At 36.9% G+C, this 24,536-nt stretch overlaps 1 protein-coding gene across 3 annotated transcripts in view; it reads right to left on the bottom strand.

Annotated features, from left to right (window-relative positions):
* GRM5 (glutamate metabotropic receptor 5) overlaps window positions 1–24,536 on the bottom strand; it is a 574,274-nt gene that overhangs the window by 130,483 nt on the left and 419,255 nt on the right. For all 3 annotated transcript variants that reach the window (XM_049890686.1, XM_049890685.1, XM_049890687.1), the window contains exon 4: window positions 17,464–17,699. In XM_049890686.1, the coding sequence (XP_049746643.1) occupies window positions 17,464–17,699 (236 nt within the window). The remainder of the gene's footprint in view (window positions 1–17,463; window positions 17,700–24,536) is intronic.

Genomic DNA, 24,536 nt, shown 5'->3' with positions numbered 1-24,536 from the left:
AGGTAAGGAGTACAGGGAAATCATGAGAGAGGGATCAAGCAACATGGTAGCAGGAAGCTGGTAGGGCAAAATGGGAGTGTGAAGGGAGATTACTGTGGAAAAATGTCAGACAGGGAGAAATTCTTTTCTGATATAATGACCAAAGGACTTTTTTTTTTAAAATGGGGTTTATGTAAACCCTTATTAAAATAAAACAATACCAAAAAAGGGCAAAGAATTAGAATTGTACATAACTCTTTCTCAAAATGAGCATATCCTCGTAGCCAGGGACAGATTATCCAATATGCCATGTAAGCCCCTACTTAGGGCATCAACAAAACAGGGGCACCAGCTGTCCAGAGTAAAGACCCATAGATGCTGAGGAGACAGGACACAAGGAAATGTGAGCACCACAGTGGAAGGGAACTGGCCAGGCACTAAACGAAACTGATATTTTATAAACTATGCGCACGATAACAATTATATTTTCCTTTTCTTTTCAGACTGATCGGATGTAACATCATCTTCAGTTCTTGTCAACCACGTAAGAATGCACCGGTGGCACTATAGTCACATGACTCGTGATGTGTTTGGTCCTGCACAATGCAAATAAAAAAAGTCTTCAGATCGAGCATACTTTTGTATTTGTATCATGCTCTTTGTGACTGTTCTCGCCCCTGTCAGCTAATCAGCAGCAGTCCAATGAACTATGGTGTAGAAAGTGAAACTATTTTAGAATCTGAAATTTTTGTATCTGCAGGCCCCATAAATAACAGAAATAAAGATCTTGCTTTGTGGAATATTTTTTTTTCTAATGATATAAATTATTGGATCGAAAGACAGCCATTACCAACATCACAGCGGACCATTTGAAAACACGTGTCAAATTTCTGAATGGTAAACAAGACTCTGTAGTCAGAATGTATTTCTAAGGTGCAAAGCTAATGGTGAAAATTGTGGCTACTGTATTTTTCATCAGGCGGCTCTGTATATTGTTTTGTATGCAAATTATTGAGTCCGAAATCATTTAATTCTCAATTTCCTACAGATGGATTTAGCGATTGGTGCAACTCAAATATGACTGATAAACATGAAAATAGTTCGGTTCACAGAGATTGTATGTTGTCATATTTAAACCAAAAAGATGGTTTTGGCTTAACTGATGAACTAGAGACACAAATTAATGAAGAACATCAGTACTGGAAACAATCGCTGAACACGTACTATCCTTTCAAGGAAGAAATAAAATGTCTGAGTCCTCACAAAACAAATTTTTGTTGTTGTTTTACTTCAACTTGTTGCTTAGTTTGATCCATTTTCAGCAGGTCACATCTCAAAATATGATAACACGGGAAAGGGCAACCCATTGTATAAACAATGTGTGAAGAATTAGTAAACTTATTAAGTGATAAAGTACAACCAACTATAGTCAGTGAAATGATTATAGCTCGATCTTTTCAGTTTGACTGTAGATTTCACTCTTGATCTTTCTTATACAGATCAGCCAAGTATTGTCTTAAGATATGTATCTCCAAGAGATGGAAAACCTGTCAAGCGATTTATCCCATTTCTTGCTTAAAAAGTCATTGTTGTTGTTAGGTGCCATGGAGTCATTTCCAACTCATAGCAACCCCAAGTACAACAGAAGGAAACACTGCCTGGTCCTACACCATTCTCACAATCATTGTTATGCTTGAACCCATTGTGGCCACTATATCAATCCATCTTTTTGAGGGTCTTCCTCTTTTTAGCAGACCCTCTACTTTTCCAAGCATGATGTCCTTCTCCAAGGACTGGTCCTTCCTGATAACATGTCCAAAGTATGTGAGATGAAGTCTCGCTATCCTTGCTTCTAATGAGCATTCTGGCTGTATTTCTTCCAACAAGAAGTTATACCAATGAAGAAGCTGCAAATCAAGTACTTTACTATTTAAATGAAGTCAGCAAAATTGATTTTTCTAAGTGTAGAGGCAAGTCCTATGACAATGCTGCCAACATGTCGGGGTGTTAAAAAGGCACGCAACAGAAAGTTTTAGAACATTGTGAATTTGCCATTTTCATACCATGTGGGGTGCATTCACTTAATCTTGTAGGGCTTAGTAAATTGTTGTCTGGAAGCAGCTGATTTTTTTTTTCTTTTCAGTTACTCTATACATTTTTGTCCTCTCTACTTACTGATGGGCAGTTCTAAAACATATTTAGGCAATGATTATTAAAATGTCTAATACACATTGGGAAGCGTGTGCTATAGCAATAAGTGCAATCCTGGAATTGTACACTTGTATTCTAGATGCCTTAGAAAATATTGCTGAAGACCAGACACAAAAAGGATATACCAAAAGAGAAGCTGAAAACATCACCAACCAAAGACAAACACTAGTTGTTGTCGTTAGGTGCCATTAAGTCAGTTCCCACTCACAGCGACCATATACAAAACAGAATCACTGTCCAGACATGCACCACCCTCAAAATCATTGTTATGTTTGAGCCCATTGTTGGAGCCACTGTGTCAATCCATCTCATTGAGGGACTTCCCCTTTTTTTGGTGACCCTCTACCAAGCATGATGTCCTCCCCCAGGGAGTGGTCTCGCCTGATAACACGTCCAAAATTTGTGAGACCAAGTCTTGCCATCCTCACTTCCAAGGAGCACTCTGACTGTATTTCTTCTAAGAGAGACTTGTTCATTTTTCAGGCAGTCCATGGTATATTCAAAATTCTTCACCAAGACCATAATTCAAAGGAATAAATTCTTCTTTGGTCTTCCTTATTCATTGTCCAGCTTTTGCATGCATATTAGGCAATTTAAAATATCATGGCTTGTGTCAGGCACATCTTAGTTCTTAAAGTGACATCTTTTCTTTTTAACACTTTAAAGAGGCCTTTTGCAGCAGATTTGCCCAATGCAAAATGTCATTTCATTTCCTTACTGCTGTTTCCATGGGCATTGTGGATCCAAGTAAAAAGAAATCCTTGACAATGTCAATCTTTCTTGCATTTATCATGATGTTGCTTATTGGTCCAGTTGTGAGGATTTTTGTTTTCTTTATGTTGAGGGGTAATCCATACTGAAGGCTTAGTCTTTGATCTTCATCAGTAAGTGCTTTAAGTTCTCTGCAGTTCCAGCAAGCAAGGTTGTATCATCTGCATATCGCAGGTTGTTAATGAGTCTTCCACCAATCCTGATGCCACATTCTTCTTCAGATAGTCCAGCTTCTTGGATTATTTGCTCAACATGCAGATTCAGTAAGTATGCTGAAAGGGTGCAACCTTTCTTGATTTTAAACCATGCTGTATTCCCTTGCTCTGTTGGAATGGCTGCCTCTTGGTCTATGTAAACATTCTTTATGAGCTCAATTAAGTGTTCTGAATTCCCATTCTTTGCAATGTTATCAATATTTTTTTATAATTCACACAGTTGAATGCCTTTTTATAGTCACAGGTAAACATTTTTCTGGTATTTCAGCCAAGATCCATTTGACATCAGCAATTATATCTCTTGTTCTATGTCCTCTTCCTAATCTGGCTTGAATTTCTGGCAGTTCCCTGTCAATATACTGCTGACACCACTTTTGAATGATCTTCAGCAAAATTTTACTTTTGTGTGATATTAATGGTATTGCTTGATAATTTCCACATTCTGCTGGATCACCTTTCTCTGGAATGAGCACAAATATGGATCTCTCCTAGTTGGTTGGCCAGGTATCTGTCTTCCAAATTACTTGGCATAGACAAGTGAGTGCCTCCAGTGCTCCATCCATTTGTTGAAACATCTCAGTTGGTATTCTGTCAATTCCTGGAGCCTTGCTTTTCGCCAGTGCCTTCAGTGCAGCTTGGACTTCTTCCTTGAACGCCATTGGCTCTTGATGATATGCTGCCTCCTGAAATGGCTGAATGTTGACTAATGCTTTTTGGTACAGTGACTCTGTGTATTCCTTCCATTTGCTTTTGATGCTTCCTGTGTCATTCAATATTTTGTCCATAGAATCCTTCAATATTGCAACTCAAGGCTTAAATTTTTCCTTTGGTTCTTTCAGCTTGGGAAATGCCAAGTGTGTTCTTCCCTTTTGGTATTCTGATTCCAGGTCTTTGCCCATTTCATTATAATATTTTACTTTATCTTCTCAAGCTGCCCTTTGAAATCTTCTGTTCAGCTCTTACTTTCTCATTTCTTCCATTAGTGTTGTTGCATTCATTGTCAAAAAGAACATTTCAAGATCTATCTTGAAGTACATGCTGTCAGTGACAGGATAATATCCATATGCCTACAAGGAAGACCCATTAATACTATTATCCAAATTTACACACCAACCACTAGGGCCAAAGATGAAGAAATTGAAGATTTTTATCAGCTGCTGTAGTCTGAAATTGATCAAACATGCAATCAGGAAGCATTGATAATTACTGGTGATTGGAATTCGAAAGTCGGAAACAAAGAAGGATCGGTAGTTGGAAAATATGTCCTTGGTGATAGAAACAATGTTGGAGATTGAATGATTGAATTTTGCAAGACCAATGACTTCTTCATTGCAAATACCTTTTTTCACCAACATAAACGGCAACTATACACATGGACCTTGCCAGATGGAACACACAGGAATCAAATCGACTACATCTGTGGAAAGAGACGATGGAAAAGCTCAGTATCATCAGTGAGAACAAGGTCAGGGGCCAACTGCGGAACAGGCTATCAATTGCTCACAAGCAAGTTCAAGCTGAAACTGAGAGCCAAAATATGACCTTGAGTATATCCCACCTGAATTTAGAGACCATCTCAAGAATAGATTTGATGCATTGAACACTGATGCCTGAAGACCAGATGAGTTATGGAATGACATCAAGGACATCATACCTAAAGAAAGCAAGAGGTCATTGAAAAGACAGGAAAGAAAGAAAAGACCAAGATGGATGTCAGAGGAGACTCTGAAACTTGCTCTGGTATGTCAAGCAGCTAAAGCAAAAGGAAGAATTGATGAAGTAAAAGAACTGAAGATATCAAAGGGTGGCTTGAGAAGGACAAAGTATTATAATGACATGTGCAAAGAGCTGGAGGCAGAAAACCAAAAGGGAAGAACATGCTTTGCATTCCGTAGGCTGAAAGAACTGAAGAAAAAATTCAAGCCTTGAGTTGCTGTAGTGAAGGATTCTATGGGGAAATGTTAAACGACACAGGAAGCATCAAAAGAAGATGGAAGGAATGCACATTCATTATACCAAAAAGAATTAGTTGGTGTTCAACCATTTTAAGAGGTAGCATATGATCAGGAACCAATGGTACTAAAGGAAGAAGTCCCAGCTGCACTGAAAGCACTGTGAAAAACAAGGCTCCAGGAATTTGACAGAATATCAGTTGAGACATCTCAACAAATGGATGCAGCACTGGAAGTGCTCACTCATCTATGCCAAGAAATATGGAAGATAGCTTCCTGGCCAACTGGCTGGAAGAGATCCATATTTATGCCTACTCCCAAGAAAGGTGATCCAACCGAATGTGGAAATTATTGAACAATATCATTAATAACACATGCAAGCAAAATTTTGCTGAAGATCATTCAAAAGCGGCTGTAGCAGTATATCAACAGGGAACTGCCAGAAATTCAGGTTGGATTCAGAAGAGGACATGGAACCAGGGATATCACTGCTGATGTCAGATGGATCCTGGCTGAAAGAGGAGAATACCAGAAAGATGTTTACTTGTTTTATTGACTATGCAAAGGCATTCGACTGTGTGGATCTAAACAAATTATGGATAACATTCCGAACAATGGGAATTCCAGAACACTTAATTGTGCTTACGAGAAACCTGTACATAGATCAAGAGGCAGTTGTTCTGACAGAACAAGGGGATACTGCTATCCATTTTGGTCTTTTCTTTCTTTCCTGTCTTTTTAGTGACCTTTTGCTTTCTTCATATGTGGTTTCCTTAATGTCTTCCCACAACTTGTCTGGACTTCGGTCATTAGTGTTCCATGTGTCAAATCTGTTCTTGAGATGGTCTCTAAATTCAGATGGGATGTACTCAAGGTCGTATTTTGTCTCTCGTGGACTTGATTTAATTTTCTTCAGCTTCAACTTAAACCTGCATACAGGCAACTGATGGTCTGTTTCAGAGTCGGTCCCTGGCCTTGTTCTGATGATGTTGAAATTTTCCATCATCTCTTTCCACAGCTGTAGTTGATTTGATTCCCATGTTTTCCATCTGGTAAGATCCACACGTATAGTCACCATTTATGTTGTTGGAAAAAGAATTTGCAATGAAGAAGTTGTTTGTCTTGCAAAATTCTATCATGCGATCTCTGGCATTGCTTCTATCACCAAGGCCATATTTTCCAACTACCAATACTTCTTTGCTTCCAGCTTTCACATTTCAATCCTCAGTAATTATCAGTGCATCTTGATTGCATGCTTGATCAATTTCAGACTGCAGAAGTTGATAAAAATCTTCAATTTCTTAATCTTTGGCATTAGTAGTTGGTGTGTAAATTTGAATAATAGTCATATTAACTGATCATTGTAGGCATATGGATATTATCCTATCACTGACAGCACTGTAATTCAGGATAGATCTTGAAACATTCTTTTGAAGATGAACACACCATTCCTCTTCACTTTGTCATTCCAGCATAGTGGACCATATGATTGTCTGATTACAAGTGGCCAATACCAGCCCATTTTAGATGACTAATGCCTAGGATACTGATCTTTATGCCTTCTATTTCAGTTTTGATGACTTCCAATTTTCCTAGGTTCTTACTTCATACATTCCATGTTCCCATTAGTAAAGGATATTTGCAGCTGTTTCTTCTCATTTTGAGTCATGCCACATCAGCAAAGGAAGGTTCCGAACGCTTGACACCATCCATGTCATTAAGGTTGACTCTACTTTGAGGAGGCAGCACTTCCCTAGTTATATTTTGAGTGCCTTCCAAACTTAGGGGCTCATCTTCCAGTACTATATCAAACAATGTTCCACTGCTATTCATAAAGTTTTCACTTTTTCAGTAGTCTGCCAGTCCTTCTTCCTAGTCTGTTTTAGTCTCAAAGCTCCATTGAAACCTGTCCACCAAGGGTGACCCTGCTGGTATTTGAAATTCCGGTGGCAAAGCTTCCAGTATCAGAGTAACACCCAAGCCACAACATAAAAACAAACTGACAGACGTGTGGTGGTGCAAACACTAGAGTAGTGCAAACACTACTGCAAACAGTACGGTATGTATTTATGTTGGTTATGTGGAATAGTATAGCATTTTCTTTGGATGAGCAAAGCTGTCCAAGATTCAGGAGTAATTTTAAAGATACGCTCAGATCTCTACCACTTATTAACAGAGTGTTTACACAACTCTGAAAAGTTTGTAAATGAAACAAATAATGCCAAATAGCAATTATCAAGCAGCGCATTGTGGCAAAAGCATTAGAAAGAAATAAGTAAATGATGGAAGTGCTCCAGAAGTATCAGTCAGTGCCAGAGATCAGTTTTGCATAACCATGTACTACACCACCATTGACACATTTGAGTCTTGCATGAAAAGAAGGGAGAAAGTGTATGGAATTCTTTCAAATAGATTTTCCTTTTTAAACAATGTGGATATATCTGATGAACAATGCGTGAAAGTGTCTAAGAAATCAGTGCAGGCTTGTCCCGATGAGTTAATTACAAACCTTACAGAGATGTGTGATGATTTCATTCTCACATGAGAACTAAGTTTACAGATTCAGAAAAGGTACGTTTTACTGATTTAGGCATGTATGATTCCATAATAGAGATAAAATACAATGAATATTTCCCAATGTTGGAATTGCTCTCTATATATCCCTAGCTGTAATCATGACGAACTGCACAGCAGAACACTCATTTTTATCCCTAAAGAGACTAAAAAACCCTCAGCATACAACAGTGATTCAAGAAAGACTCAACTTATTATCCTTGTTACGTATAGAAGTAGGTATCGTTCGACATCTTAGTTGTGATGACATCATTGAAGAACTGGTAAGAGTGAAGAATAAAAAGTGTTTTTAATAATAACATGTTATAGATGAAAGATCTATCTAAAAATAAAGTATAGTAATATGTTGTAATGTTTGTTTTCTGATCATTAAATTTTCTTTTGCAACATTTTTTCATTTATAATTATAGGGTTTATTATAAAACATGCATAAAAACTGACGTATGAGCTGTTTAAAACAAAATTGGTGAAAGTCAATTTTTGTTGTGGGAGATTAATGGAATTTTAAATGGATTGTTGAAACAGCTAAGTTCACTGACTCATTTTATTTGTTGTAAATATGTGGAATATTCTTTTTGCAGAAGATGTGGTCTATAGTAAAAATCTGAGTACCTTGCATCAGCTAAAAATTGTATGATCCAGTTTGTCTCATTCTTTTAAATGTCATATGCCATTTTTGCATCTAATTGCTAATATACTCGCATTTAAAAAGAAGTTACATCATGGATAGCTAAGGCACACACACGTATACATGTATATATATAACTCACATATATATCCCTTTTGAATGTGTGAGTAAGCAAAGGAGGGGGTACAACAGATTTTCAGTATTTAGGGCCCTCACCTGCCTTAATCCAGCCCTGCTCGTAGCCATCAACATTATTAGAACCCCAGAAATACTCTCATCTCCAAAATTCTTTTACACTGCTCTGAACCTATTTATCTCATCCTCATTTATGCACACATATAGATACCTGTGAGTGGTGATTTAAGGACATCAAAAGAAAAGGAAAAAAAAAAAAAACCTGTATTCAATACCTGTGTTGGTATGTGGCAAAAAAGAAGACAAAAGGTACAGGAGATGAAATGTGAGAGAAACACACACAGAGAGGAAACCAGAATGATTAGAAACTATGAGATTTGATAAACCATGAGAACTGACAAATATCTTGAGGTGGGCTTTTCAACAAGCAAGATTTAGCATATACAAAACCACAATCTGTGAAGTGGCTGGGACACAGATTTCATAGGCTTAACAGGTAGAAGATGAGTCTTGAAAAATATGAACAACTAATTTGTAGGGCTTTGAGTGGAGCAAAAGAGTTTAGATTCCTTTTTGTAGACATCAGAGAACCAGGGAAGATTTTAAGAATGGCAGTAACATGAGATTTGTTCTCCTGGTGCACACCTTTGAAATAGTTTTCAGCATAAAATGGAAGAGGAAGAAGCTCATAACAAAAAGATTAGTTAGGGATGTTATTTTACTACTTCAGGTGAGAGATAATGAGAGACTAAACTACAACAGTACTGAAAAGACTTGAATTCAGGCAGCAATGAAAGGAGGGAACAATGTGGAAGATGTCCAAGCAATAGAATAAACAGTATTTGGTTATTAATTGGGTGTGAAGGTGAGGAGAAGGAAAATAGGTGAGGACTCAACTCCTATGTCTTGGGAGACAGGCTGGGTAATGGCATCATTTATTTAAACTGGAAATACAAAAAGGAGGAGCCCAAAGTTCGGGGTGGTGGTTGTAGAAGTTATAATGAGGTTAGTTTTAACAATATTGAGACTCCCTCGGGATATCCAGGTGAGAATGTCTATGTGTTAATGTCATAAATGACACCTCTGGAAGCTACTGGAGGTGACAGGGAAAAATATAAAGGAGATGATAAAAGAATGTCAGTGGATGACAGAGTATGACAGTTGAGGAAATGGGTCCGTAAACTGGTTCAAAAGTAGAATAGCAGAGGCAATATTATAAATATTAGAAAGCACTTTTAATTCTCTGTAGTTTCATTACTGGGTAATTACACAATTAAAGAAAAATTGTATGGTTAATACTTTACATTTATTGTTATTAATTTATCTTTAAGTCTTCCATAATTGTGCAATTTAAATAACGCTTACTGAAATTAGGCTGACTGTCAAAAACCTGGATTTTGATAATACCCACATGGTTAAAATAGAGGGCTGTAGTATTATTTTAATTATGTTTTTATATACTTAGAAATAAAATAACAAGACATTAACTACAAACATTTTAGAAATTAAAAATGACAAGCTTTCTCTATATACCAAAATTGCTATTGCAGGGGTAGTGACAGTTAAGAATAAAGAGTAAAAAAAAACTTCTGGTGTTTCGTAGGATGGAGAAGAAAGCACTGAAAATTCCTATACTGTATAACTTCAAAAGGTCAAATAAATGCACAAATCAAAATTTTTAAGGCATTGAGGAGGTTTGGAAGAAAGAGAGACCAAATGAACTAAAGTAGAGAGGAGACCTGCAAAAGTGAGCCCCCTTTATTGCCTCGGGGCATTTGCAGGTTCTGGGCTCAGGCTGAAGATCTGGCTTGGTTTCTGATGGGACATTACTGGAAAAAAGAGACTTCATTCTTAGAGGACGCTGAGTTTCTATTAAGGGTGATGGTATAATTTGGAAACAGATAAGGGCAATGGGTTGAACAACATGAAGAATGTAATATTATTGGACTGTACCGGTGATGATTGTTGAAATGTCAACTGTTTTCTTACAAATAAATTTACCCACCCCTCCCCTTTCCCTGCACACATATACACATAAACACAAAAGTTAAAAAAAAAAAAAAAAGGATGGGGAACCAGCAACACTTTTGGATGTTGAGATGATCTGGTATGGCAATGTAAAACTTCAGGAGTCCTAAATGCATGACAGCCATTTCCCCCTATGATTCACTTGCTGATCTTGGAGGCTGCATGAGAGGTTCAGGAGTTTGAAGAGAAAGACTGAAATCTCCTATTATTTTTATTTTTGTAATACTTGGAAGAAAACTCCACTTGAGGAATGGAGACTGCTCAAACTTTAATCACTCTCTTCCTCAAGACATTTGCCAAATTTTGAAACAGTAGGGTGCGAGATAGAAGCTGGAGAACAAATCTCAAGAATTAGTCCTGCTGGGTAGGAGATACACTAGCTAGACTAAATTAAAAGCACAGTAGAAAACTGGGATCTATATAAAAAATTAGACGCTCCAGGATTGCAAAACAGCATTCCAAAATTAAGAACTTCTTAGCTGTTTAGACTAGACACAAGAGGAAACATACTTAGTGAAGTCAAAGACAGAACAATAGAAAAGAGTCACACTGAAGCACAGAGAGAACATAGAGAAACATTTTAGAGAATAAGTCACATATGGGGTGGCAACTGGTTTTTGTTTTGTGGGTTTGGCAACACAGTCAAATGATCTAACACAGATGTAACTGGGTACCAGAGGTAGTGGAGAGGGAAGTGGGCAGAAGGAATGTTTAAGAAATAAAATAAAACCACAACTAGGCTCATCATAGTCAAACAAAAAACAAATAAATAAATAAATAAAAATAAAAGGTAATATTAAAAGCTACCAAAAAAAAAAAAAAAGACGTTTCTCTATCAGGGGAACAACAGTACATATGATGGCTAACTTCTCATATCATCCCAACTCAGTGCCCTCTTATATCATAGAACCCACAAAGATCGGAATGTTTTTTAAGAAAATAAAAGTCTGAATAAAAAGAAAGCTTCGCCAACATAGAATTCTATATTTAGTGAAAATATCCTTTAAAAATAAATGTGAAATAAAGATTTTTCTCAGAAATATAAAATCTGATATAACTTGTTAGAAGACCTGCGCTAGAAGAAATACTAAGGGAAATTCTTCAGGCTGAAAGAAAATGATCACAGATGAAAACATGAAAATAAGAGAAGGAATGAAGAACACTGGAGTGAGTAAATATAAAATACTGTTGACCTTTAGGCCAGTGATCATAACAAAACCCTGTAGTATATATAATACAAATTAAAGGAAATATTAGGGCAATAGCAAAAAAAAAAAAAGAAATATGCAAAAGACTTGAACTGACACACTTTACAAAATAGAATTTCCAAATGTCCAATAAACAATGAGAATGATAGCTTTTCTTATGTTTATTACTCATTTCTAATTGTCTGCCAACTGTCTGGCAGTATATCCATTGAACATTATTGTTTTTTAATATTTATATTATAAAATCGTATGAGTTTTCTTGGTGCTAAGCAAACCAATATTTAAACTGTCATATTTGCCAACTTTCTTTGCATTTTAATTTTACCATGCTTCTTAACACAAGGACTTCAGTCAATCAAAACTACCAAATATTCCTTCATATATTCTATCACTTTTTTACCAATTAAAACCTTCCTCACTCAGCTACAGTGGCTTCTGTCCCTCTGCAGTTTCTTTTTCACTTTTTTACATATTTTACCCGCCTGCGTGTGCATGTTCATGCGTGTTCATGCTGTGAAAGAGGCTCCACCAGCTTAGTTTCTTCCTACATAGTTAACTAATTGTCCCGACACCTGATTTCATAGGTCTCACGGCTATTTAGTGGAAGTCCTCCAAGGTGCTGGCATTCCAATGGTTGTCATTCTTGGTTAAGTGTGTTGTTGTAAGATTTTGTTTTTGTTTTACTTTTGTTATTAATGTATCCATCAATAGTTTTTGTGGGAAGTTGAGGGAGACTAGATGAAAGATTTCTATCCAGGTGATATGATAAACCATATGAATTGTATTTGGCTGAAATTGTATTAAAAGTGCATTAATGGCTTTGTCATTAATCTTGTACTGTTTCAGTCACATTTGTTTTCCATCTAGATTTTTAAAATATCACTCATTTGTAATCTACCTAGAACCAATTTCTATGAGTTAGTCTGTACACGATGCCTCTGTTTCTTATTCAAGGTTAGTAATTTTCTTTAAACTTTCTGGTTATGCAGAGCTCTTCCATATACTTCATTCTCCATAAAACCAAAAAAAAAAAAAAAAAAAACCAAACCTGTTGCCGTCGAGTTGATTCCAACTCATAGCAACTCTGTAGGACAGAATAGAACTACCCCATAGAGTTTCCAAGGAGCGTCTGGTGGATTCAAACTGCCAACCTTTTGGTTAGCAGCCGTAGCATTAACCACTATGCCACCAGGGTTTCCATTCTCCGTAAAGCTACTACCAACTCTAGACAACTAGATTTATATACCTCTCCCTCATATTCTTCAGAATGTTATTCATAATTTGTTATAATCCACAGGGTTAAATGTCTTTGCATAGTCAATAAAACACAGGTAAACAATCTTTCTGGTATTCTCTGCTTTCAGCCAAGATCCATCTGACGTCAGCAATGATATTCCTCATTCCACTTCCTCTTCTGAATCTGGCTTGAATTTCTGGCAGCTCCCTGTCAATGTCCTGCTGCAACCATTTTTGAATTATGGATAACATTGCAAAGAATGAGAATTCCAGAACACTTAATTGTGCTCATGAGGAACCTGTACATAGACCAAGGGGCAGTCAAGTGAACAGGACAAGGTGATCCTGTGTGGTTTAAAATCAGGAAAGATGTACGTCAGAGTTGTATCCTTTCATCATACTTACTCAATCTGTATGCTGAGCAAATAATTTGAGAAGATGGACTATATGAAGAAGAATGTGGCATCAGGATTGTAGGAAGACTCATTAACAACCAGTTATATGCAGATGACACAACATTGCTTGCTGAAAATGAAGAGGACTTGAAGCACTTACTAATGAAGATCAAAGACCACAGCCTTCAATATGGATTACGCCTCAAAAATCCTCACAACTGGACCAATAGGCAACATTATGATAAATGGAGAAAAGATTGAAGTTGTCAAGGATTTCATTTTAATTGGATCCACTATCAACACTCCTGGAAGCAGCTGTCAAGAAATCAAATGACATGTCGTATTGGGCAAACCTGCCACAAAGACCTTTTCCAAGTGTTGAAAGGCACATGCTACTTTGAGGATTTAGGTGCATCTGACCTAAGCCTTGATATTTTCGATAGCCTCGTATGCATACAAAAGCTGGACAATGAATAAAGAAGACTGAAGTAGAATTAATGCCTTTGAATTATGGTGTTGGCAAAAAAGATTGAATATACCATGGACTACCAGAAGAACGAACAAATCTGTCTTGGAAGAAATATTGCCAGAATGCTCCTTGGAAGCAAGGATGGTGAGACTTCATCTCATGTACCCTGGGCATGTTATCAGAAGGGACCAGTGCCTGGAGAAGGACATCATGCTTGGTAAGGTAGATGGGCAGTGAAAAAGAAGAAGGCCCTACATGAGATGGATTACACAGTGGATTCAACAATGGGTTCAAATACAGCAACAATTGTGAGGGTGGTGCTGGATAAGGCAGTGTTTCATTTTATGGTAAAAGAGGGTCACTATGAGTTGGAACCAACTCGAAATCACCTAACAACAGCAACAACCCTCATATTCTAGCCTTTTTACTTTGCCTTCTAAGAATCTCCTGAGAAAAATAAGCAGTAATTTCAGTTGTGTGCTGATGCTTCTCTTTATGTCAAGCCATTTTGCCTCTTCAACACCAACTTACTGAATTATTATGTTCAAGGTACTGTAAGAAGTGAATTAGATAAAAATTTCTTCTCCAGCATGAATTATAAATCCTAGTAGTTCTTACTACTCCATTCCAAAAGGATGCAGTTCAGATATAAATTGCTGCCTCATTCACCCTGCCTGAATAAAGAACTTCAGTACATTACATTTAGGAAGGAGGTAGTCTCATATTCAGAACTTTTATAGATATGAATGAACTACCTGGAGCTTTTCTTAAGAATGAGGACTGAGACATTGGAATAAGTAAGGAAATAAAGCCCAAAGTTGTAGGTAGTGAATACTGGGGTGTCTATTTTTATAAGCTATACCTGTTACCCATTGCCACTGAGTTGACTGACTCACAGTGACCTTATGTGTAACAGGGTAGAACTTAGCTCCATTGGGTTTTCTTGGCTGTAATCTTTCTGGAAAAGAGCCCTGGTGGTGCAGTGCTTAAGCACTCAGCTGCTAACTGAAAGGTCAGCAGTTCAAACCTACTAGCCGCTCTGTGGTAGAAAGATGTGGCAGTCTGCTTCCATAAATATTTACAGTCTTGGAAACTCTATGAGGAAGTTCTACTCTGTCCTAGAGGGTCAGTATGAGTCAGAATCAACTGGATTGCAATGGGTTTCAGTATTTTAGTCTTTGTGGAAACAGATCACCAGGACTTGCTCTCATGGCACCCCTGGGATTCGAGCTGCTGACCTTTTAATTTGTATTTGAGCACAAGTCATTTTCGCCACCCAGTGATCTAATTTTAAGAATTATGTTTCCTCTTTGTATCCTGTATATCGACTATTGTATAATGCAAATTCAATGGTTATTTTTTACCCTATAATGTTCTATTTTTTTACTATAGATTGTTGGTTAAGTTCTAGACAAATCTTAGTTCAATTTTAAGTTCCAGTGCTCATTAGATATATGACCTTGAGCGAGTTATTTCATCTCTCTAAATCTTGGTTTTGTGTTCTGTAAAATGAAGATACTAATATTACTTCCCTCGAGAAGAACAGAGGTGCTACATATAAAGTGTCCATGTTTATGTCAAAATCATGTCTGTTGTCAGCTAAGATTATGAGGAGGGACTAAAGAACACTTTCAATTGCTAGAGTTAGAAACTGATTCTGAGCAGAGTAGTCACATCAAGGTGCTCAGAGAGACAGGGAGATGCAGCAACAGAATCACAGGAAGGCTTTTACAGCAACAGTTTCCATAGAAATAATGTTTCCATGGATATCAATTAAGGAATTTTTCAAGATTATCCCTAAGCAAAACATCAAGCAAAGAGAGAGTCAGATAAACAGAAAACTTGATGTAAGAGGAGACATTTCAGCCCAAGGGGAGTGAGAAAAGAATATTACTTATAGAAGAGGGTTCGGACCAATTGGAAAAATCTCCTTAACCACACTGGTTAGGGGTTGTCAGCAACTCTTTAGTGAAGGGAAACTGGAGATGAGATCAGAGCCACCGCAGACCCTTTATAACTCTTCCAATGTAGCTACTTATAAAGTTATGCGTACAGAATCAGAACAGAGAGAGGCGTACGTTTCCCAAATCTCATGAGAGGAAAGGAGTCTGCATCCTTCAGAAACCTGAGAGAGCTGTGAAAAATAGGAAATCAGCTACAAAAATTTTGATTGTGAAGCATAAATCATGATGCTATTTATTCTCACTCAACTTTTTCATGAAAATTAAAAAATAAATACAAAAGAAACAAATAAGCATTAGAAGATGTGGAACAAGAATTATCAGGTCTGAAACAGGAGTGAAGCCAACATACTCTCACACAAAGCTTCTCCTATTTCTGGATTTCACTGACTGTTACAATATTCCACAGGCCAGCAAATTCCTCCCCTCCCCTACTCCTCAAATAGAGAGTGATGAAGGTAGCCTGGTTCTTCTTTTACCAAGTAATGACATGAAAAACAATCACAAAGCATCATTGACTATTCCCATCACTTCATGAAGGAACGAACCGACTCCAAAAACACAGGATAGGGGTGATTCACGGAGAAAGTGCTTTATGAAAAACTCACTACATTGTTCCGATTTTGCTCATTTTAGTGCTGACAGACAACAAACTCTTCGTGGAATGGAACTGGTTCATGGACCAGGATGTCAGAGCCATTGCCCCAATGCATTCTGGTGGTCCAGAGTCTTTGACGAAGGCACCTACACCACCAACTAAAACATTTTAATTATATTACTCCTATGAAAATGTTGTACATGGGGTTCTTATTACACAATGTGCGATAAGGTGGTCTCAATAAATCCCGTATCAATTTTAACAAACCTTAATATTTTCACACATGCATACACACACACACACACAAACATATATATCCATACTCACTTTATCTGGCTTTTAGAGTCAAGATTTGCAGCTTTGGACATGCTACAAACAAACATGTAACCAAACTCTTAAACATTTTTTTTATATCACTTACAACACGGAATTGCAATTTTTGTTAACATGATTACCTCCCTTTCTAGACACTAAGCCCCTTGAGGGAAGGAACTAGTTTTCCTTACCTTAGTACCCTAACAATGAAAGCCATATTTGGCACATTGCAAATCCTATAAATATTTGTTGATTGAATAAAATTGTGAGGTCCAGTTTATGTCTCCGAAAACATCATAATTAGATATAGAAAAATTCCTGCTACTATTTTATGATTTATTGATGGAAGCCAGATTTGGGTCTGTCCTTCAACATTCATTTATTCCTTCCTCAGACATATGTGAAACTTCACCTGTTGCTCTGCTAATCCTAAAGATAACAGAAACAAGCAGGAGGTAGTCCCTGCCCTGGAGGATGTCAAGAGTTCCACTCTAGAGCTCACATGATCTTTTAGCACAGTACCTTACAGAAGCAGATCCAATTTCTTGCATGATATAAATATAATGAATTTAATTATTTTAACTCTCAACAGAGTAAACACTTGCTCTGATACCTTCTGCTTAGTGAGAATATAACCTGTTTATCAACATAAGCAGCAATACCCACTCTATTTATGTGACCGTCCTCCTCGCTAACAGATCACAGCCACTCACCCCATGACATTACAATTTGCTTAAATCGGCACCTTAGCCTTATCCACTTTAAATGAAATCAATAAACCTACTTACTATCGCAAGTCTTGTTGTATTTGTTGTTCTCCTGTGCAAACCCTTCCAGCCGGCACTGAAAACGATGCTGCCAAAATTCTTGAAACCAAGGATTTCGGAGGTTTGTTTCTGGCCGGAGCTTCAGATAATAATCATCAAACCACTTGACATCTGGTGACTGGAGCTTGATTGTGATTCCACCCACAGCTTCTCGTTGATATCCATCTGTCACATCGTACCTGTCAGCCCAGCCATCACTGTGGGGGAAACAAAACATCCCTCAGCTCACAACATCTTTCTAAGCAAATGAGGTCATTTGCTTTCCTTTTGAGAAGACTAGTGGTTAAATGGCTATTTCAGGCCACACTATGGTTCCTCATTCCACCTGGGTGATTACTGAGATAGCAGCTTGTTATAATAAAAAGTGCATTAACACCCACATGGAAACTTTGAGTCTAAGAGTGCTAGAGGGCACTACCCTCACTTACCCTGAATTGCAAAGAATAAGCTAGTGCTTTTGGCATAAATTTACTGGTTGCAAAATACAGTATGTGCACAGAAGCTGCATAATACCTCCATTCTCACCATTTACTGAAACTTTTATAGCTACTACAATTTAACTTTATATACTTTTCCTTTACTCTATATTAATCGTTACAATAATCATAAAATAAGAGCCCCTAACATTAATTTAACCAGCCTATGACATAATTTTTTTTAATTCACATTTTACAAGTGAATTACAGAAAGGTTAAAACACACACATACACACAACCTATAGAAAGTCATCATTCTATTAAATGTTAATCTTCAGAGTCTCAGACTAAGATCTTTGTAGTCTATACTGCATATTTTCTTTCCTACCCCATGACACGTCTCAAATAAATTGAAAATATACAATCTGAAATCGTGCTTTACATTACAGCAATTTAAAGAACTTATTAAAATAAGCCATCAAGGATGATGACAGGTATCATAACATTTCTGTTGTTCTAGGCACTGATCACCCAGAGTCATTTTAAAGTAAGAGAGTTTGAAATCAGAGAGTTCATGTTATAACAATATAAGAGAGTATAAAAGAATAGGAAAAGTATTTGAAACTTATTCTGAAAGATGTATAAGACACAATACTGGAGATGAGAAATACAGAAGATGTTTCTATCAAATTTGGGCACGCTCTAGGGCATCCAGGTAAAAGGAGACTGACTGGCACTGTCTTCCTCCACTGAAACATAAACACTTTGTGCTTTGAATTTGCTTTTTCCATTGAAATGATGCAAATGCTCTCTTAGAAAAGATAAAGGAAATCAAGGGAAATTTTGCCAATAAAAAAAATTAACACCAAAGAGAGAAGAGAAGGGGTATGGAGGAAGGTGAGGGGAAGAACAGAACAGAATGCAAAGCAGGGGAGTGTTTGGAGGTAAGCTGCCAGTGGAAGAGGTGAGCACTGGGGAAAAGCTGAGGACAGGTATTTGTATTATCAATCTCTTTTGCTTCGTTATTATTCAGACATTTCTTTTTATAAGAATATATTGCTGTTAGGTGCCATCGAGTCGATTTCTACTCATTGCAATCCCATTTGACAGAGTAGAACTTCTCTATAGAGTTTTCTAGGCCGTAAGGTGACTATGAATCAGAATCGACTCCCAGCAATGGGCTTGGTCTTTTTTTTTTTTTTCAAAATCTTAATGGGACCACCTGCAGAGCCACTGGGTGGGTTTCAACCACCAGCTTTTCAGTTAGCAGCCAAGTGTTTAAACATTGCTCCACCAGGGCTCCTTTATAGAATATAAGATATCAATTTATCTTAATTCAAATGTATTTTTGTCCTTAACAGTTTATGTAGCCAAAAAGCAGGCATGAATATTTTGCATAAAAAAAGCAGTGCTAGGGAAAGCTTTATGTAAGCAATTAATTAATACAAAAAGCGTTTACTTTTTTTTTTTTCAGTATGCTCTGCTATGAATTGATCATAGGGAGTTGTTTCAAAGGTCATAGATTACTCATTAAGATATCATAGGGGCTTGAGATAACTTGAGATATTTCCTAAGGCAGCAGTGGGTGGAAGGAGAGAGAAAAAATAAACAAAATAAGCCTTTTTTCATCTATAGCCTCCTTAATAAGAATCTATTTCATTAAAAATTATCTATGGTCTGACTGAGACTAGAAGGACCCCAAAGGTCATGGACCCCAGACCCTCTGTTAGTCCAAGAGTGGAACCATTCCTGAAGCCAACTCTTCAGACAGGGATTGGACTGGACTATAAGACAGCAAATGATGCTGGTGAGGAGTGAGCTTCTTGGCTCAAGTAGACACATGAGACTATGTGGGCAGTACCTGTCTGGAGACGAAATGAGAAGGCAGAGGGGGACAGTAGCTAGTTGAGTGGTCACAGGAAATACAGGGTGGGGAGGTGGAGTGTGCTGTCTCATTAGGGGGAGAGCAGCTAGGAGTACATAGCAAGATGTGTATAAGTTTTTGTATGAGAGACTGACTTGATTTGTAAACTTTCACATAAAGCACAATAAAAAAAAAATTAAAGTGAAATTTCAAAAAACTTTTATGGCATATCAGGAAAAAATATAAAGCAGTATGATTTGTCCCAATGTTGAATTAGGTTACTGTACTTCACACATTATCTTCCCTCAAGTTTCTCATTTTCAGCTCCGGAAGGTTTTATTTAAAGCTGACAAGTTGAAATGAAGTGGGCTTGTTTGCCTCATTTTCTCTCTCTGTTTTGGAGGGTTTATTACATCACTGATACGAAAGTGTAGGTCTCATTGGCGCTCAAGGAGTACGTGGGTATGCTGCAAATGGGACAGGAAGCTCTATTCGTCAACACAGCCCCATTCTCTAAGGAGGCAGGAATTTAAAATGCCTCCTTTTGTTAGTGCTAGCTCTTATGTAACACTATGATTATGAATATTACATAAGAAATTTAAGCTTATAATGGATCTAATTTACCCTTCACAATTCATTCACTGAATTTAAGGAGCATTGTAAAAAGCTTGCCTTAATCAACTTTTTTGCAGGTAATATTTCCATAAAAGAAAAGTGTCAGGGCCCGAGAGTGTTCATTTACTCATGTCTCAACCTGTTCTCTCTCTTTTTTTGTGTGTGTCTAAATCTCTTCCCTATGTTTAAGGATTTAGAAAAATATGATGTTTTACTAGTAGCCTGACAAGTTAGAATAGTGAGTTTAAAATCTTCCCCCCCGCCCAAATGTTTTCATTTCAACACCAAAGTAAAAATCCTAAAGGAGTTTGTGTGGGAACAGAAAATCCAGTATCTCATATAAGAAAACAAGATCATGCTATTTAAACTTATTGAAGGAAAATTGTTATGGAGGTCCCAAGAAAAATCATTCCTGGCAGGCTAAGTTAGATGATGCTGTAAGGCTTTAAATTATTAAATATTAACATTTTCCAAAAAAAAAAATGCTTTAAAGATGTGTGTTAAGATGATAAGGCACTCGAAGTAAGGGGTAATAAATCTAATAGGAAAAAGAAATGCCAAGAAAAATGGGCTTACTTTTCATCCGTCTAATACTTTTCAATACATTGACATAGTAGACTTTCAAGATTCTGGCTCCACTTTAATGCCTTTGGGTGACTTATATTTTATGAAAGAAGAGAGAAAGAAAGGGGAGGAAGTCAGGGAAAGAAACTAATATTTATTGAAAACCTATGACACTTAAGGCTGTCTTCTAAATTTCCTATTTTTCCATCCATCCTCTATATCCATCTGTTCTCTACATCCATCTATCTATACATCACTTTTTTCTCTCTGATGTTCATTTTTCTATCTCATCATAACCTGTTTCATTCTTTTCCTTCCACTTCTTTGATATACATTTATATTATTAACTTGAATGTTGTTTTAGCCATGTCCAATCCTCCTTTCGCCAAGAAACAGAGCAACACTTGAAAGAGGAAAAACATTCCTAACTTACTTAACTTGGCTTAAGTAAAGGAGGATTCTTTATCTGTACCCATTCTCAAAACACCTCCCTGGTAGGCATCTTAGATTCCTTTAAATATTCCCTGGAACTTAAGCACGTGTGCACCTAGCAAAAACTGACTTTTATTTTCTTCTCAAGATTGCATTAATATTTACTCTTGTTCTCTATAATCTCTCCTTCCCCTTCTTCTCTCAACCTTCAATTTATACTAATAATTAGATACTCATGAAAGTTTTAATCCTTTTCTGTTTTCAACAGAAGGTTTAGATTTAAAACCAAATTGATTCTGGATTTCTCCAGCTAAAATTCTTCTCCTACATCTTTGTAATCTTCCTTCTTTCCTCCAACAACGTGTATTAAAGATCTGTCTACCCTAGACTAAATTAATTTGTGGCAATGAAACAGTCCCAAAACCTCAGTGGCTTAGTACAAAAGTTTATGTTTCACTCAAGCTTTATGTTCGTTGTAGATGGTCTAGAACTCTGTTCCATGTCATCTTCATTCTGAGACCCAGGCTGAAAGAGCAGCCCCTTCTTGGATATTGTCAGTCTCGTAGAAAGGAAGACACAGAGTGTAATGGAACCATGCAACTATCTATATGGCTGTTAATGATTCTTCTTAGGAGAGACACATGTCACTTCTTACATTTCATTTACTGAAGCAAGCCACATGGCTAAACCTGACTTAAATGGTGCAGGGTATATGATTTTGCCCCAGGGAGGAATAGTGAATATTTTAAAGAAGAATGCAATTGACCACATTTACTATGTGTTAAAATTGTACTGAAACAGAAAAATATCAGTTGAATTTATCTGAGACACTACTCTGCAGGAACACACAGTCTAGTGGAGGAATTAAAGGAGAGGACAGGCATATAAATAAATGAATGATCACATACAAATGAGTATTGTATGTATGAACTAAATGCTATGGAACATCAGATCAGTAAATGATTAACTCTTTATAGGAAGAAAGATTTGAATTGAGTCCCAAAGGGTAGATAATGGGGTGATAATAGTATTTTGAAATATTGTTTTCTAGGTCACTAGAAGACATCTATGAATCAAGAAATAGTGACTGTTAAGCACTGCAACTTTGTAGGGTACACAGAACAGTGAAGTAATGAGAAGCTAAGCTGAGGAGGATCAATTGGGAACGATCTTTCATGCCATACCAAAGGTTTTGGACTTCAGCATGCAAGCAATAAGGATCCAGTAGTGGCTTTTAAAGCAAAACATGATGGGATGAGTTGATGATAAATGGGTAAAGCGTGACTAACAGATCTGAGCGGTTAGAGGCTAGTGTTAAAGAACCCAGTTAAAAGAAGTATTGCAGTGCTCAGCGAACTGATGAAGGGGGGTTGAATGAAAGCAGTAGCAGTGGGGATGAAGAACCATATGTATTCCAAGGTAGAATCCCTAGGACCAGATTTATGGGAAATAGACGGTATAGAAGAATTCTTGTATTTTATGGGAGAAGACTAACGATATTATAGCTAGATGGAAACTACAAGAAGAAAAGTGGATTTTGGGATGCCCACAGTTTGGGATATGTGATGAATGATTCCTCTTTGTATGTCCTCTTAACATTTCTATTCTTGCGGATTTCTATCTACTCTCTACATGTACACCTTGTTTGAATGTTAAAAATAATAAAGGTTTAAGGTTTAAAGATTATCTCATGGTAATGATTTCTGGGGTTTATCCAGCTTCCTTGGCACTTCCACGTCCATAGCATTCCAAACATTCAGTAATGGTAGGTGGGCACCATCCAGTTTTTCTGGTCTCATGGCAAAGGAGGCAGTTGTTCATGGAGGCAGCTAGCTACACATTCCATTTCCTCCTCCTATTTTTTGTTTTTATTCCTTACTTTCCTTCTTCCTCTGTTGCTCCAGCTGAAGAGAGGCCAATTTTTGTACCTTGGACGGCCGCTTGTAAGCTTTTAAGACCCCAAGCATTATGCAATGAAAGCTTAAACCAAAAATATCCCCTGAAGTGTTTTTAAAATTGCTGGTGGATCCAAACAACCAGACTTTTGGTTAACAGCCAAGCTCTTAATCACTGCACCACCAGGGCTTCTTAGCTTAACTAGTAAGGAATATTTGTCTTGCCATTGTGCTCTTTTATAACTACCTATATGGGATCAAATTGACAATAGTAACTTGAAAGATTAGATAGGACACTTAGGGGTCAGTGAGTTTATGTTAATGGGGGTGGGACAATTTGGAAAAGGAGGGTGAGGATGGTTGCACAACATGAATATAATCAACATCACGGAATTGTACATGTAGAAATTGCTGAATTGGTGTATTTTTGTTGTGTATATTCTCAACACCACCAACAAAAATTAAAAAAAAGAAATACAGGTTAACAATTTTCTTATCTGTTGTGCCTGTACCTTGTTAACCTCCTCTTTTTTTTTTTTTAATCTATTATTTTTATGTTTTAGTATGGTATGCAATAGCTGTTGTCATTCAAAAAGCAAGAAAAAAGTACAATTATAGAGTGTTAAAGACCTGACACACTATACAATTATGTCCATATAATACTTTAACTTTAGAGTTTTTATTTTTAATCAATCATCACATTAAATTACTGCTACATAAAGAAGACTAATGATTATCAAATAATTACTGTGATATTTACAACTGATAGGTTCAATATCAAATCTATTCTTTTGTTCTTACTAGAATGTGGAAGCTCCTGAGGGCTATATATACTGGCAAAAAAAAAAAAAAAAAAAACCTCTGAAAAGTTCAAGAATTATTGGATGTTAGAGGTGCTAAGTAATTTTTTAATTTGTCTCCTTTATCAAAAGCCAAATCTGTAAAATGCAGACAATATATTCATGTATTCTTTCCTTATTTCCTATCAACACATCCTTTTTAAAGTATTGCTATGGAAAACAGAAAAATTGTATGTAGCACTGAAAATTGCATTGAATGATACTTTGGTGACAGTCTACAAGTACTATTCATTCTAATTTGTTAATTCAATAAGAAATTTTAATTTCTTCTGTGCCAGAGATACTGTGGCAGGTTTCAATTCAGAACCTCAAGAGGCCAACAGTTCATTAGACATGACCTGCCTGAATGGGTTCTGTTCCTCATTTATCCTTTAGACTGAATATCACC

This window comes from Elephas maximus, chromosome 7 (assembly GCF_024166365.1).
Source record: "Elephas maximus indicus isolate mEleMax1 chromosome 7, mEleMax1 primary haplotype, whole genome shotgun sequence".
In the NCBI taxonomy this organism is placed as follows: Eukaryota; Metazoa; Chordata; class Mammalia; order Proboscidea; family Elephantidae; genus Elephas; species Elephas maximus.
This window is presented reverse-complemented; position numbering and strand designations above follow the sequence as displayed.